General features: G+C 30.3%; 1 protein-coding gene across 2 annotated transcripts in view; it reads right to left on the bottom strand.

Annotated features, from left to right (window-relative positions):
• Window positions 1–5,653: 5,653 nt before the first annotated feature.
• LOC107456088 (uncharacterized) overlaps window positions 5,654–16,284 on the bottom strand; it is a 46,716-nt gene continuing 36,085 nt past the window's right edge. Inside the window, exons 5-7 of one of the 2 annotated variants that reach the window (XR_015435667.1) lie at window positions 13,850–14,656; window positions 7,586–7,999; window positions 5,654–7,500 (exon numbers count right to left, since the gene is read on the bottom strand). Coding sequence is in view for 1 of the 2 variants with exons in the window: in XM_016073862.4 (XP_015929348.2) it covers window positions 7,974–7,999; window positions 13,850–14,656 (833 nt within the window). In the remaining variant the exon portion in view is untranslated. Of the gene's footprint in view, window positions 8,000–13,849; window positions 14,657–16,284 lie in introns of both variants that reach the window. The other variant, XM_016073862.4, reaches the window with a different exon arrangement.

The raw sequence follows: 16,284 nt of genomic DNA, 5'->3' as shown, positions 1-16,284 counted from the left end.
TTTACTTAGAAAACATCGATTTGAACTAAAGTTAAAAAATTATTTTTCAATTCATGGAATAAAAAGAATTTGCATAGAATGATTCTGCCTTCGTGAATAACGTCTATAATCTATTGAATTGTAAGTAAAAAGTAAATGAAACCTGTAACGATAATTATTTTTATTTTATCAAGCGTTAAAATGAAAACATATAAAAAAATCATGTTAAACTTAATGGTAAACAATCGTTTTCAAATAGTATTTTACGCAATCTGAAACTTCTTTATCGTCTGCCAATTTTTTCAGCTGTGGGCAAATATTGTTTGGTTATGAAATACAAGCAAATAACGCATCCAATGTTCTTAAAAAAAAAAAAAAAAAAAAAAAAAAGAGAGAGAGAGAGAACAATTCTGGTTTCTTTCTTTTTTTTTCACACTATGTTCATATAAATCGTTACATAAAGTGTTTCCGTTCATCAATTACACGATGTGAGCTGTAAGCATAATAGTAGCCAGGTGAGTTTTTCTTTTGTTTTTAAAGAAATCGTAGACGAAAGTGGGAGAAAAAGAAAGGATATTCTAAACGATGAGAATGAAAAATATAGTCTCAGATATTTAATTCTTTATCGATTTTTTTTAAATAAAAAAAGGGTATATTTCTTAAACGCGTGCGGGAAACAATTAAGTAAGTTGTGGTTGAAACAGAATTGTTGAAACAATTATCCTTTATTTTTTTCCTTACAGGATGCAAGGTGCTTCTACAACTTGTTGAAATATTTGTTAACGATATTTTCTTTTGTTTTTACCTTATGTGCAAGCGGTAAAAAGAATGTAGGTTTGGTTGGAAAAAAAATGCATTCGATTGAAACAGTTCCTTTATAATTGAAGACACTTTCATTTTTTCAAATGATTTTTTTCTAAATACATTTTTATATAATTAAAAGAACATTTAATTTAAATGTATTGTAAGTATTGTAACTAAATTGCGAAATATTATTTTATAATATTGCGGAATAATATTTTTAAACATTACAGATATATTATTTATAGATTTTAAAAATTATTTTTCTTTCGAAAATACTGCAAATCTAAATCCTTGCTTGTAAGATAATGTTTTTAACTAGTCATGCATCATTATTATGATATATTAAAGATTTATCTGAATTCTATTAACTTTGATGTCATTACTTCATAAAATACAGTGTTTTCATGATACTTTGCATGATACAGGAGAAAAACTCAATTAATAACACGAAAATGGGTTAAACTTTGTATATCTTCTCAAAATTGGCTATAAATATAAACATGAAACAATAAAACATAATAAAATATTCATTCGCGATCACACGCTACGTAAATAATTTCTCCATTCATACTTTACGATGTTAAAACAGAAAACATCTAACGATTTCTTTTAAAGGTTAAAAGGTAGCTTTTAATTATTTTATTAATGTAGTGTTCGTGATAGCTAACTTATTATAAGGAGGTAAACTATGTGTTCGTATTAGTGCCATTTACGAATAAAAAATTAAAGTGTATTAACTGACTTTTATATACAAAAATCACGCGATCGTGCAGAAAATTATTCTCAATTTTTTTCCAAGGAAATGATTAGGTGAATCTGTTTTAACATTTTACTCACGAGAATATGCGCCAGCAAATGTTTTTTAATATTTTTTATTATTATTATTATTATTATTATTATTTTTTTTTTTTTAATTTTTTATAATTACGCATTTCGTTAAAAAAAATTTATTAATTTATTCGATGCAATTATATCGAATTCTTCAATATAGTTTTAGTGTAGCCGTGGTGGCTCAGGGGATAGAGTTCACCTTATAAACCAGGCTCGAATTCGACCAGCGATTACTGGTCGATACGAATGCCGCACCTGGTTTGCCCCGACCACAACGTTGACTTGACATTTCCTCAGTAATAGACGGATCATGGGTCAAAGTCCCCTTGCCGTTAGCCTAACCATGGGAGGTTTTCGTGGTTTTCCTCTCCGTGTGACGCAAATCCGTGTTAGTTCCTTTAAAAAGTCCTCCACGACGGCAACCTTGATCCAGGAGTTCTTCTGTCTTCTGGATTGGGTTCAAATGCACAAGACTGCGGAGTTGAACATTGGTAGTCGTAAACCGAAAATTGGGTCGGCATTTTTAGATAACTGAAAGTGAAAAGCCAATATGCCATTTCGTGAACCCATTTTGTCTAACATTGATATTTTGAAATGTTCCATTTGTAATTTCGCAGCCAGCCTTTGAATTTCAGAATTAAATAGAATTTTTATATAATTGAAAGTTAAAATAAAAACCGATGCGCCATTTTGACTAACACTGGCAATTTCAAATGTTCCATTTCTCATTCTCACAGCCAGATTTTCTAATTCAGAATAAAATAGAATTTTTATACAACTGATATTCTAAACAAAAGACAAGATGCCATTTTGTGAACCCATTTTGTCTAACATTGACAGTTTGAAATGTTCCATTTGTTATTTTCGCACCCAGCATTTGTTATTCATAATTAGAGTTTTTATAGAATTGAAAATGAAAACAAAAACTGATGCGCCATTTCGTCTAACACTGACAATTTTAAATGTTCCATTTGTCATTCTCATAGCCGGCTTTTCTCACAGGGGAAAGCCAATTTCAATTTTTCACTAATTTATTTTGATTTCGAATCCATCAGATTAGAAGAGAGTAACCCTATCAGATAGTTACTTTAGCAAGCAGATGCCAGCCTCAATTATGGAGTTCCTTTACCGGGCTTGGTGACCGGTAGCCGAGAAGCTTCATCTATCATATTTTATGGCAGCTGTAAGGAAGGATTTGCACGCTAATTTTCCGCCTTCTCTGACTTTAAAAACTACAGAATGGATTTATTAAGATAAATCACTCTTTTTAATCGTTTTTCGAAACATGGACTCCAGAAAAAAGTAAACAGATTCTGCGCGCGTGACTGTTTTTAAATTCGGAAAAATATTCTTTTTTTTTTTATGAGTACTCTGAATTAGCATATTTATATCAGAGAAATGTCGTTTCTAGTTTTATAAAATAATTTTTAATGCTATACTATATTGATTAAATGTGTCAGATGATGAAAATAAATAAAATAAACCGAAATTGAATGAAAGTATAATAAATTTTAACTTAGCAATGAATTATAATTTTAGCATCTGCCAAGTTCTAATGCGTATTAAATCCGGGTTTATTGCTTGTTGCACGTCAGAAAATTTAAAAGTTTGTGACTGGGTTTTATTGAAAATTAACTTTTCGAACCAGATTTTAGGAATAATCTGTAATCAGAGCTCATTGAAGGTATACATAATTTGTTGTTGGTTAAAATAGTAATTTTTATTGATAAAATGCGTCTTTTAGTGTATAACTGTGAATTTTTTTAAATAAAAATACAGATTTTTTTTTTGTTAATAGGAGCACATTTTTTTAGCTAGACTTTTTGTAGCATTAGTTTTATATTCATTTTTAATCCTGAAAAAATACTTTTTACAACTTCTTCTATTTAGAATATTTTTCAACTGAGAAAATAAATTTATTTTCATTTCAGCTATTTTTTTGTCTTCAAATTTTTTTTCTACAAGTTTCTTTGATGTTCCTCGATTATAACTCTATATTTCGTTTTGCAGGTTTAGTTTCATAAGTTTTCATTTAGTTTTTAACAAAAAATTAGTTTTTGCTTTGCATAGCTTCTAATTTTTTATCATGGTTTTTTTTAGAACAATGCTTTCTATTTTATCAAAAACGAAGTTTTTTTTTAATTTTGAAAAACATATCTCATTATAGCTGGTATAAAAAAATCTCAATAAAATTTCATGCGTTAATAAATAATATATAATTCAAATATCAATATCAAAAGAATGTAATATTAAGATACTTCTCAATAACAAAAGAAGTACTTATCAATCTATAGTCGATTATCAATCCAATTTTTACCTGTTAATAAAACCTGTTATACCATCCATAGCTTTTACCTGTTATATTATTGTTTACCTGCAGATAAAAGCTATGGATTGATAAGTAATTCTTTTTCAAGCACTACTTTTGTTTTTGCTATATTTGATAGTCATAGACAACATCTGAACCTATACACATTCTTCTAACTGAAAGCTTTCAAGCACTGTGAAAAATTGTAATATTAATCTATTTGTTGAACAACTCAAAAAATTGGTTATGAAAAGTGATTTGCAAGGGAGGTAAATTACATCAATCATAAGGTTTGAGAATTGTTTAGCAACCCGTGGCCGAAAATGTCGTCATGTGCCGGAAGGGGCACATCATTTCTATTTATCTAAATTTCGTATTTTCAAATAATTATTGTCAAAAACTTTCTTCATATTTTCCGAGATTTAGTTGTTTTATGGAAATTTTTTGATTTGGGGACTAACTTGCTGCAGTTAAGCTTGTGATAAAATAGCTATTTTGGGGCCCGATGAAAATATAATTTCCGTCAATAATTATTGGAAAACATTAAATTAAGATAATTTAAGTAAATGAAAGTATCGACTCAATTGCGCACGAAAAGTTAATCCTCAATAGAGTTTAATAAAAAGGCGCCGATAACGACAGGATATAAGATTTCCGGATATGAGTTACATATGATATACCTTACCTCCCCCCCCCCATTTTGTAACCGATTTTCTGAAAATTCCTGTATGGCCTAAATATATTAGTATCAAATGTGAATACAGAAAAAAAATTCTTTATATTCACAAAAAAAAAAAAAAAATTATCTGTGCAAAATAATTTCTGTACTTATCCATTCTCCGGCGATAAAGTCTCCATTGAAAAAATAACAAAATTGATTGTATTTTTAAAAAAAAATTTATTTGAATAAATTTTTAAATGAATTAACAAAAAATAAATGAAATAATAAAATAACTATATTAATAAATTAATATTAAATGAAATAGAAACTTTTCAGAAAATCGCACTGTGTTTCACACCAATAACTTTAACTTTGCTTTAAACTCGATTGGTGATTTCTAAGCTTTACGTACTATGTTCTACAAAAATTCGAGCAGGAATGCTGCACAACATGCCAACATGGCTCGGAAAAAATCCGGTAGAATTTACGAAATAATACAAATTTCATGATAATTGTCACAAAATGTACTAAATATTTAACACGTAGGGAATTTTAGGGATTTTCATAGTCATCAAAATCGAAAAATTGCAATATTTTCTATTTATGATTAACATTAAATGAACTTTAAATGCCATGCATTATGTTCACCCATAATTTTGAATAGTAATAGGCATGTAATTTATCAAAGATAGTTAAAAAGATTTTTTAATTAATTTAAAAAGACAATTCTTAATAAAAAATAAACTTTTTAGAACAAAATAAGTATTAAACTGATATTTATGAATGAGGCTCGCTTCATTATGCATTAGTAAGACATGTGTTTTAATAAAAAGGAACTGTTTCTTTAATGTAGCATGATTCGTTACTACACTTACTCAATTTTCGGGAATTTTGTAAAATGTACAAAGACCAGGAGAATTTTTATTAAACCAGGAGAAACTGGCAAAATTCAGTAGTTATGCTGGAAAAACCAGTAGAGTTGGCGCGGCTATGTGTGCCCCATTTGTAGTCGTTAGGTCAAAGTGAAATATTGTCTGTTAAAACTGCGAATGATTGAAAACAACAATTCATTTATTCCAAATAAATTAATTTTTTATTCATTATTTACAAATAAATCTATATAACAATGTGTTCTTCCAAACACTCATTTGAACAATTAAAAAAAATGCATTCAAACCAGACATGTATATTTACATTACAATTTATAAATCTACAATGAATAGAGTTTATACAATTCCATTTATTCATACATTTTTTAAAAAGAAAACAAATTTGAAATCTAATTCGAAAAATCAAAATGAAATAATAACAGTTTAGTTTTGCTGAGAATAAAATTATTGCAAAGTAATTATCAGTTTCCTATTTTGTTTCAATATACACTGCAAATTATTTACACAGTAAATAAGTAAGCACAACTCTGTAGATCACAAAAAATTATTAAGTTTCAGCATAAACAATTTGATAACCACAAACCATATTTTTAATGCATGCAGCTAAATATTTATACAATAAAATATTATGTATACGTCTCTGTCCAACAAAGACTAAGGTATACTTTGTGCTATGTATACTAAAGCAAAATAAATCATGAACAAAGCACAAATAAAAGCACATAAATGGACATACTACAGTTTCAATTCTCTAAGCAAGAACCTTCCTCAGTGTCTAAAACCAAATGATTTAGGTGTTAGGTCAGAGAAGAGACGCCACTAAACACCAAAGGTGTTTAGACAATGAGGAAGATTCCTGCTTATAGAACTGAATCTTTAGTACGTCCATACTTTCATTTGTGCATTATTCATGTTTTTTTTTGCTTTAGTATACATTTACAGTTTATTTAACAAATTACACTCAATACAGGTAATTACTATTTTATTCAAATGAAATTTAATAAGATTGACCAAAGTTAAAAATAATAAATAGATGCATGAAATGTTAACCAATAATGAATGGTATTTGGCTTGGAGAAGGTAAATTAGTAAACTATGCACGCCAAAATCAGTTCCTTATTATGAACATAACATTTTAGTCGCAATTTCCTGCACAATGAACCTGCGGCTTACATTAGATAACTGAGGAATTTAGTGGAAGAAAGTTTCAAGTGACATTTTTATGGATTTAGGAGCACCAGCTTGCCGAAAATAGGGCAATAACCTGTCTACAGAGAATATTTTCAGGCTTATTTGATGAACAAGCAGAAAAGAAACTTTCTATGAATGTTAAACATTACTTGGTTTGAACCACAAAAGAGTTGCGACTTGATACCTTTTTCCACTAAGTTCTTCTAAGAAAAAAACTACAGCAGTAAATTTATCTTGGCACTTTTTGAATTAGTTATTGAGTAATTAAATTTACTAGTACTTTTTATGCTTAAAAATATTCAAAATATTAAAAAAAAATATTCGTTCAACAAAAGTAAAAACTATTAATTATTAAAGGCATCAAAAGCTTTACCAATAATTTTATAAGACTGCAATTTAATTTTTTTTCCTAAAAGAGACCCGAGACTAAACAAATTAAAATCATACTTAAAATTGCTGACTTTTTCCTTTAATAAAGTTATGCATATTTTCTAATAAAGTAATTTCTATATTTTGATAACCGAAGTCAGTAACGTGATGTTTACAAACTTGAAATGTCTTATTAAAATACTGTTGAAATTATTATGTCTTGTTTAAAGTTATGTTCGAGTCCAAATTTAGGAAAACGACAGACTTTAAATGTATTCTTAAATTTCGAAATTTCAGCATTACCAAAGTGAAGCTTTACATGTTCTTCCACTAAGCTTTTCTCCTTTAAAATTTGCTAAAACGTCATTCTAAATTTCAGAAGATTTATATTAGATGTAGAAAACTAAACACGGAGATCATTCTAAATATCAGAGCATTTATATTGGATGGAAAAAACCAAACACAATCTAAAAATCAGCATTTATATTAAATGGAAAAAACCAAACACATTCTAAAAATCATCATTTACATTAAATGGAAAAAACCAAACACGGAGATCATTTTAAACAACAAAGTATTTATATTGGATGAAGAAAAAAAAATTTAGAGGCATATAAATTAAATATCTAACTTTCGAAACTGCTTTAAATTATTGCAATTGTATTTCAATAGAATATTATTATCAAAATTACAGTAGTCTCAAAACATTTCAATAAAAGAATTGTGTGTGCAAATATTTTACAGTGTGTAGTTTTACTAGTGTATCTTTGAAAATGGTTACTACATTATCACTAACAATCACATAACAGCAATAGACCATTTTGCTTTTCAAGGGAAATGATTTAGGCTATCTTCCGAAATATTGAGTCGGATTTGACCATTTTTATTTAAACAAACAGAAACAATAAAATATAGCTATGGGGAAACACGTGACTTTTTGTTAGCTCTCGCACCGATTTGGAATATCTGAAAAGAGAACAAGAAGAAAATATTAGGTGTAAGCCATAGATTTATAGAAAATACAATAAAATACTATATAACTAAATGAAAACATTGAGCACTTTGTGGTGCGTGTCTGTTTTTAACCATCACATCAAATAAATATCTTAATATGTGCAATATTGCTCATCTAAGTTGATTAGCTTTGGAGAAATAAATTCTGAAGTTGTGTTTCGTGAAGTGTGAAGTTGAAATTCTTAAGTTGTGTTTAAAAAATGTTTTTTTCTTTATACTGCTTAGTATATTTATTACCGGCAAAGTTTGCAATCCGTCATCCTATAGAATGCCTCGGCATTGTATTTAATGCCTAAAACTAGCCGGCAATGTATGAAACGATTTATATTTTCCACATTTCCTAGACATTCTATAGAATGCCAAATGAGAAACCGGCAAAGTATAAAATACATCTCCGATTCGTTTCGTAATGTAATGAAATGTAATTCTAAATGTCATTCAAGCCTGCCATGTGGCAATAAGTAGATTAATTTCTTATTTTTAATATGAAAGTTTTGTTTCCCTTAATAAGAAAGGCATAAATTATGTTTTGAACAACTTTCATTTTTCTTTACACATTTTGAATAAGTTTTTTTTAAATGGCACTCTCATTAATTTTTCAGAATAACATTTTTACTTTTGAGAAATGCACATCACTTACATAATAGCCTCATCAGGAAGTTTTCATACTATGCCTAAATAGCATTTGTCATTCCATAGAATGCCTAGGTATTACATACAATGCCTAGGGAAAGTATCTAATACTTCTCACATTTCTTACCTTGCCTAAAAACATCCTGCATTATATACCATTCCTAGGCATTCTATAGAATGCTTTCATGCTTTGCCGGTAACATATTCATCTAATAAAAATTTATTCTAACCAGTATAACAACTAAGTATAAACTTAATAAAAATTCCAATGGAGGCGATGTTAAAAAGAATATACATCACATATTGTTTCACGAGTAGTTAAACTAATATAAATTCTAATTAAAAAGCAAGTTCTTAAAAAAAAATCGAAAAAAAAATTGACGAAAATTGAATTTAAAAAAATTGACGAAATGTTGAGTCTAAAACGGAAGTAAATAACGCTCAAATGACATTTTTTTTCTTTAAAATATTAATAAACGTCATACAATTTTTCTTTATTCTAATCATTCTTTTCTAAGAATAACACACAAAAAAAAAAAAGGTCGAATAATATAATCAAACGATTTCCAACGAATTATTTTTTATCAATCATAAAAAGCTATGTAGCTCAACAATAATCGTTTTATTTGGAAAATTGAAAACGATAGGAAGACAGGCGTATATAAATAACTCGCTTCAAATTGGGAAGAAAATCGAAAAGTAGTTTCATCACGCAGATGTATTGAACTCTTTCATTTAAATAGTCAACTTCTCGATTTCCTTTTTTTTTTTCCAGAACCAAATATATATAATCGTTTGCGAAGTGTGAAACCCTCCTTTTTAAAATAATTAACCTCTTACGAAACTCTAACTTGATGGATCGAACAAGTTGAAGGGATTGTGGAATCACCAGGTGCTCTTTTATTTTTTCATCTCGCCTTTAGTTTCACCCACAAAAAATGTTCGAAGGAAGGTGGTTATAAAATATGGCCGCCAATACGTGATGAAAACCCATTGATCTTTGATGTCTTCTACTTTTGTAAATTAAATTTACCTCCACAGGTGGAATCTGAATAGAAAAGAATCCATTTTCTTTCTTTCTTTTTATTGTTCTATAAACTCAGTTGTTAAATGCTTATTATTTCAAGATTAATTGCATTATAATGACACATTCGTGAAAAAGAAAAGGAATCTGTAGTTTAGTTTTCACTTTTGTTTCTAAAAATGGTATACTTTTGTTAAGAGAAATTTGAAATACACTGCCTCACCAAATTATTCGATGCACTATAAGATTCTATGTAAAATCTTGATTATCAGGCGATATTATACAGCTTTATTTGTTTCTACTCTGCTGAAACCGGTTTGCACTTGTTTACGCTTGTGTGACTATTTGTTAGATTAGACGATATTTAATATAAGTTCAACGATTGGATAAATTAGACGATATATTATATAAATGTAGAATAATTATTATATCAGGTATTATATTAGTATATTATAATAATTAGGCCAAATTATTAGACGCACTGTAGTTTTTGAATAATGACGTGTTTTGCACGAGTTTATATTCAATACTTTTATGTTTAAACATGCATGATTTTATTCAGGAGACTTTATTAAATATACTTCCTATTTGTATTTATTTCTTACATATTGCATTATAATGCTATTTAATTGATACACGAACGTAAACAAGTGCAAACCGGTTTCAGCCGTGTAAAAACAATAAAGCTGTATAGTATCACCAGATAATTAGGATTTTACAAACTCTTATAGAGCGTCGAATAATTTGGCCAGGGACTGTGTAGCGAAACTGTTCTGTTTCCGTTGAAAAAAGGGATATTTGTTGAAAAAAAGGGATTGAAATAGAAAAAAAGGGAAAGATATTCCGAGAAATTGTAACGAAAGTAATAGCTAGAATAAAGAAAGTGACAAATAATAGATATAGTAAAGATAGTAACAGAAATAATGAAGTAATAACAATAGTAAAGTAATAATAAGAAGTATTAGAAATAGCAAAGAACAAAAATTTAAATAATAAAGATATCCTAATATGGATAGTTACATAAGCATATTTTCTACAGTTAGCTGCATTGTAGAGTTTTTAGTTCTTTAAACACTTGTTTAAAAACGTTAACTTTTTTAACGGTTATACTTTTTGATAATTCTTAATAAATAAAATATATATATTGATTTCTATGTTAAATTTACTATAAACTGGAGCAATTTAATTCCTAATTTGTTTCCATTCGAATTATCATTAAAAAAAAATAAATAAATAAAAGATAACGCAAAAAATTTTGCGAAAAATCACTTAAAACCACTGGTCAGCTCAACATTTCGTGAGGAGTCCAGTTTATATGAATTTGTGAAAAATCAACGAGGCTCTGTGATTTTCACAAAAAAGCCAAAAGTGAAAATGATTTTTTTTTTCTTAATGAGTTGTAGTTTTAAATTTATCAATTAAAAACATCATTGGCGCCATCTTTCGTAAGAATTTCGAGAAAGGTCCATTTTTGAAACGAATATATTCAAAATATATGTATACAAAATATATGTATAAAATAATTTTATTTTATTTTATATCCGTCGTTGAGCAGTTTTCCCCATTTTGGGTGTACGACTACTAATGTTCAACTCTGCGACTCGACAGATTTAACGTTCATCAGTCACCATTTACTACACGGGGAGTCTTCGGTCTGCGGGGCTCGAACCTGCGAACATGGGCCCAGTGCCATACCAACCAGGCTATCCCGGCAGACAAAGTAATTTGTGAAAGATCAGCTTTTTCGGTAATATATTTCACGAAGGTACTGTTTAAAGTTACACATGCGTAAACAAGAGTAATATTAGTACACCATGGTTTAAACACAAGAAAACTTTGAGCAGACGAGAATTTCCCCTAAAATGACCCCAACCAAGAAAAGAAAAGAAGGCTTGTTTAAAAAGAAAAAAAAAGGTAGCTGACCAAAACTCTCCGTACACAATCCCTGAAAATAAACAACCTCTAATCGATATCATAAAAAAGCGGAAATAATAAATAGCGGAGTAATTTTCCTTTACTTTCATGTAATCTTCCTTCTCTGCTTCCGAATAAACTAATAACATAATTCGATAGCTGACAAATGATGAATTACTGTGTTCGATTATTAGTATATTTATCGCAGAAGTGAATCTTTATTTTTGACGTATATCTTCCATTATTTTTACCATCTCAATTACACAAAAGCGCGTAACTTCGTTGCCATGGTGACGGCAGGTGAAAACTCCCGACCATTTAAGAGATAAAAGTTAATAAAAACATGCGCCATTTTTTTTCTTTCTTCCCTTCCTCAACGAAAGTTGTTTTGGAATTAAGCTCAGCAATTAACTTCATAGATACATGAGAAAACTGACATATTCTGATAACTTGTAAGCTTTGCTAGAGCGTAATATCCAAAAAGTTTTCTTATCTTTTATTAATGGAGTTCAACGATTTTGTTTCAATAGATGGATTGAAGTAGTTTCATGAAGATAACGCAACGAATGCAACAATTACGTTCATGAAGTCGTTATAAAATCCATTAATTTTCACGGAAGATCTTAAACTGGATTTATATTTTTGGTTTGTCAGAAAAAAAGAATCGGATCATTTATACTTGTCCAGAAATACAGTCTCTTTTCCCATAACCTGAATTTCAGTGCTATCAGAACATTAACCGCTCTACCAAAGCACGGGTTTTGTTCAGGTTCCGCTGACTGTAAAAGTTGAACAACACTGTAAGCTACAACAGTATTTACCCCGACAGTTTCTTGTACTTTTTACGGCGTAGTCATGCAGAAATATGCATTTACATAATACATTTACTAAGAAACTTATGCCTTTAATAATTGGTTCATAAATGTCATCAGATATGCATTTACATAATACATTTTATTTTATTTCATAACCGTCGTTGAACAGCCGACCCAATTTTTGGGTTTACGACTACAAATGTTCAACTGAACTACTGGATTAAGTATTGGGAGAAATTTGCCTTCGTAGCGGACTTTCTGATGGAACTAACCAGCATTTGCGTTACATGGAGAAGAACACCACGAGAACCTCCCACTGTTAGCATGACGCCAAGGGGACTCTAGCCCATGATCCGTCTACCACTGAGGATATTTTACGTCAGCACTGTGGTCGGTGCAAGTCGGATCCGTAATTCGTATCGACCAGCCATCGCCGGGATCGAACCCGGTTCACCTCATTGAAAGGCTAATGCGCTATCCTCTGAGCCATCTCGGTTCTACATAATACATTTACTAGGAAGCTTGTGTCTTTAATAATTAATTCATAAATATCTAAAAAAAAGTACTTGATATTTCAGTAAGGGAAATCGTAATACTTCTTAAATCGCTTTTACAGAACAAAACAGAGTTAATATCATTTTCAGTATTTATAACTGACAATGAAATGCAAATTTGAAAATTTTAACGTTCCTGAAATATCATTTATACGGTTCTTCCAGTAAGATAAGTGACGGGCGCAGTGAAAAAACATGTGTGATATTTTAGTGAAGGAAATCATTTAACTTTTTAAACCACTTTAGTTAAGTCAGACTTAGAATAATGTTCAATATATATAACCGATCATACGATGCAACTTTGGAAAATTTAATATTCGTAAAATGACATTTAACATGCTGTTACATTTAACAAAAATTGTGTATTGAAATCAGTGGATGATCATGTGATATTTTAGTGAAGGAAATCATAAAACTTTTTATACCGCTTTAGATTCAAAACAAAGCAAACTAATGACCGATGGTTACTACTGGCCATAAGATGTACATTTTCAAAATTTAGCGTTCTTAAAATATCAATGCCCAGGCAACAATTTTACCCCAGTTGGGCTCAACATGGGTCCCATGAGAACACGCACCGAGGGACCCATATTCGGATGTCTAGATTTTTTAATATTAGTCCTAAAATGGCCTATATAGGGCCCGCATTGGCCAATATAGAGCCTTTATTGACAAAATAAGGGATAAAAACTATCGGGTGAATCTGACAATTCTATATAGGGTTAATATCGGAAAAATAAGAGCCTCTTAGAACCCTTTTTTAGTCAAGATTCATAAACATTGGTCCAATATTTTGCTGCTAGGGTCATGGTCATCCACTGAGATCTTTTTAAAAGTGTTTAGTGTATGTATTCCAACTTACCATCTTCTAATTTCGTCCTATTGGGTGCTGATGTAGAAACTGTATGATACATAGACGCTGGAGCACTTGTAAAACCAACGGGATATGAAAAAGAGGATGTCCTCAAGAAAGCTGGCTGAAATGTCCTTATGTCTAGGGGATGTCCCATTTGGGCATAAAATTGTCCATAGTCTATAGGATTATGCCTCAGAGTCTGTGAACTGTCACCACAAGGTAAAAATCTACCATTCAGAAGGCGATTGTAATTAACACTTGGTGCATGCGTCGCGGACACTTCTGCACTGGGTGGTAAAACGGATGGGGATCCCGAGGAGGATGGTGACACAGAAGCTAAGTCACTTCGCTCGTGGGAGGTGACACTACCGAATTTGTCACCATGTGGGAAATTGGGCAACTCTCCTGTTCTCCAAAGGGGTGGTGACGATAAAGATGATTCGGCCGAACTGTCCTGCGGAGGAAGAGGCCTGTGGTACGGTGAAGGATGGTATAAGTGTTCATTGTAACCCAACCTTCTTAATTTTTGGTTCAGATCAGTTTGGTGGTCGAAGAACTTTTTTTGGGGTGGTGGGCTCTCTGAGGTGGCAGTCTGAGCTAGAGACCAGATTTTTGGTTTTTCAATTGATTCTGATTTGATGTGTTCAGGAAGTTCAGGGAATTTGGTTTCTGAGGTTTCAAGCGCTTTCATTGGAGACCTGTCTTCGGGAGCACTGAGGCTGTCACCAGCGGGAGAGGTGCATTTCTGTTGTCGGTTTTCATCGTCCTTGATACTGTCTCGTCTTGTTCTACTGGAGTCATTTTCCTGGCATTCTGAAATTAAGTTGTTTTTTTATGAGTCTTAGGACAACACATCATTATAAAATTTTATTTTTAAAACATCCTATTTTGATCATCCTACAATATCATCATTATTAAGTTTGTTTTTTATTTCTTCCAATTTGGAATTATTGGTTGTAAAACCAGTTCCATCAAATTATTTTATAAATAACTTTTTCATATAGCTCAGTCTAAATTTTTTAAAATTAATTTTTAACCAGCTCCATCTAGCCTATTCGTAATCAACACTTGTCAGTTTTCGAAAATCTTATACAATAAACTGTTTCCAGGTTTACCTAAAACCACTTTTAAGTGTTGAAATTTTTAAAAATAAAACGTTTAACTTTTTTTTAGCAATAAATTAGACGTTTTTATTTTTGAAAACTACATATAATTTCAGTATTTTCTGTAGTCCGCTACATTTTTATTTATCTATTTTATTAATCGTATTATTCTAACTTTAGTACATCATAAGCATACTTAACTAGAAATTTATAGATAATTAGTTTTTTCTAATTTTTACTATAGATAATTGGAACTATTTGACAGAACTTTCATTGTTTTTAACTTTAATTCATCGCATTAATTTAAAATCTGTAAGAATATATGCTTTATTTATTTATTTTTAATTTAACATCCACGCTATAATAACTACAGTATAAAAAAAATTTCTATTAAAAATGGCCGCTGACATCACTTGCAGCATTACAAATCATAAGAAAAATCATTCCTGATTGTATTGATGCAGTATTACAAAACATGTTGCCCATCGTAAGACAGACGTGTAATTTTATCCCTCGCAAATTTTTATTAATACGCAACATCACGCTCAGCATAATTTCTCTCTTTATATTAATATGCCATTCCCGAAAATCATAAAGGAAATTAGCGTTGAACAAAAAAGGAAAAAAAAATAGCTGAAATTACTTCGATATTTTTTCTTCATGAGAGAAAAAAAGAAAAGATAACACATTACCTTAAAACATATACCTGGTCTAAATGCGCTTTTCATGCTATTGTTGAGTGCTAATGTCTCAATTTCGTAGATGACAGAATCACAAGGCAGTTAGATTTATGACATAATAAGACACTGCTGGTTGAAACTATAGTTTGCGTGTACGCAACACCCCGTGGGAGTCTTTGAGTTTTCCCGCTTTTTTCTTCATTCTTGCCCCTCCCCACCCGTTACTCATTTTTATGGCACCCAACCCCCCATTCCGTATTCGATGCTTGCACATTATATTCAATGGATATTTTTCTTAAGAGTGCCAGTGAAGATTCTACGAGGAAAAAAAAATTTTTTTTTTTATTCTTCCCTGCCAAAAGGATGTTTTTTTTTTTTTTTTTTTTTTTTTTTAAATTTCATTTCGTTGATAGTAACAAATGCTTATCGTAATGGATGTGGTTCGAGTGTTGTTTTTAAAAAAAATTCTGCACAAATCCGAATAGGAAAAAAAAATCTTTTGTTATTCGAAATAAAATTAAAAAAAATCAGTGTTCATATTCACATAATGTGCCCATTAAAAATAGAATGCCTGACTGGCTTGTTCAAACTATTATGACGTAAACATATTTTACGCAAATTCGAACCCCCACCCCCGTCCAGCTTCGCTTGACAGCAC

The sequence above is a fragment of the Parasteatoda tepidariorum genome, chromosome 7 (assembly GCF_982258835.1).
Source record: "Parasteatoda tepidariorum strain Cologne lab strain chromosome 7, Ptep-v5.0, whole genome shotgun sequence".
In the NCBI taxonomy this organism is placed as follows: Eukaryota; Metazoa; Arthropoda; class Arachnida; order Araneae; family Theridiidae; genus Parasteatoda; species Parasteatoda tepidariorum.
This window is presented reverse-complemented; position numbering and strand designations above follow the sequence as displayed.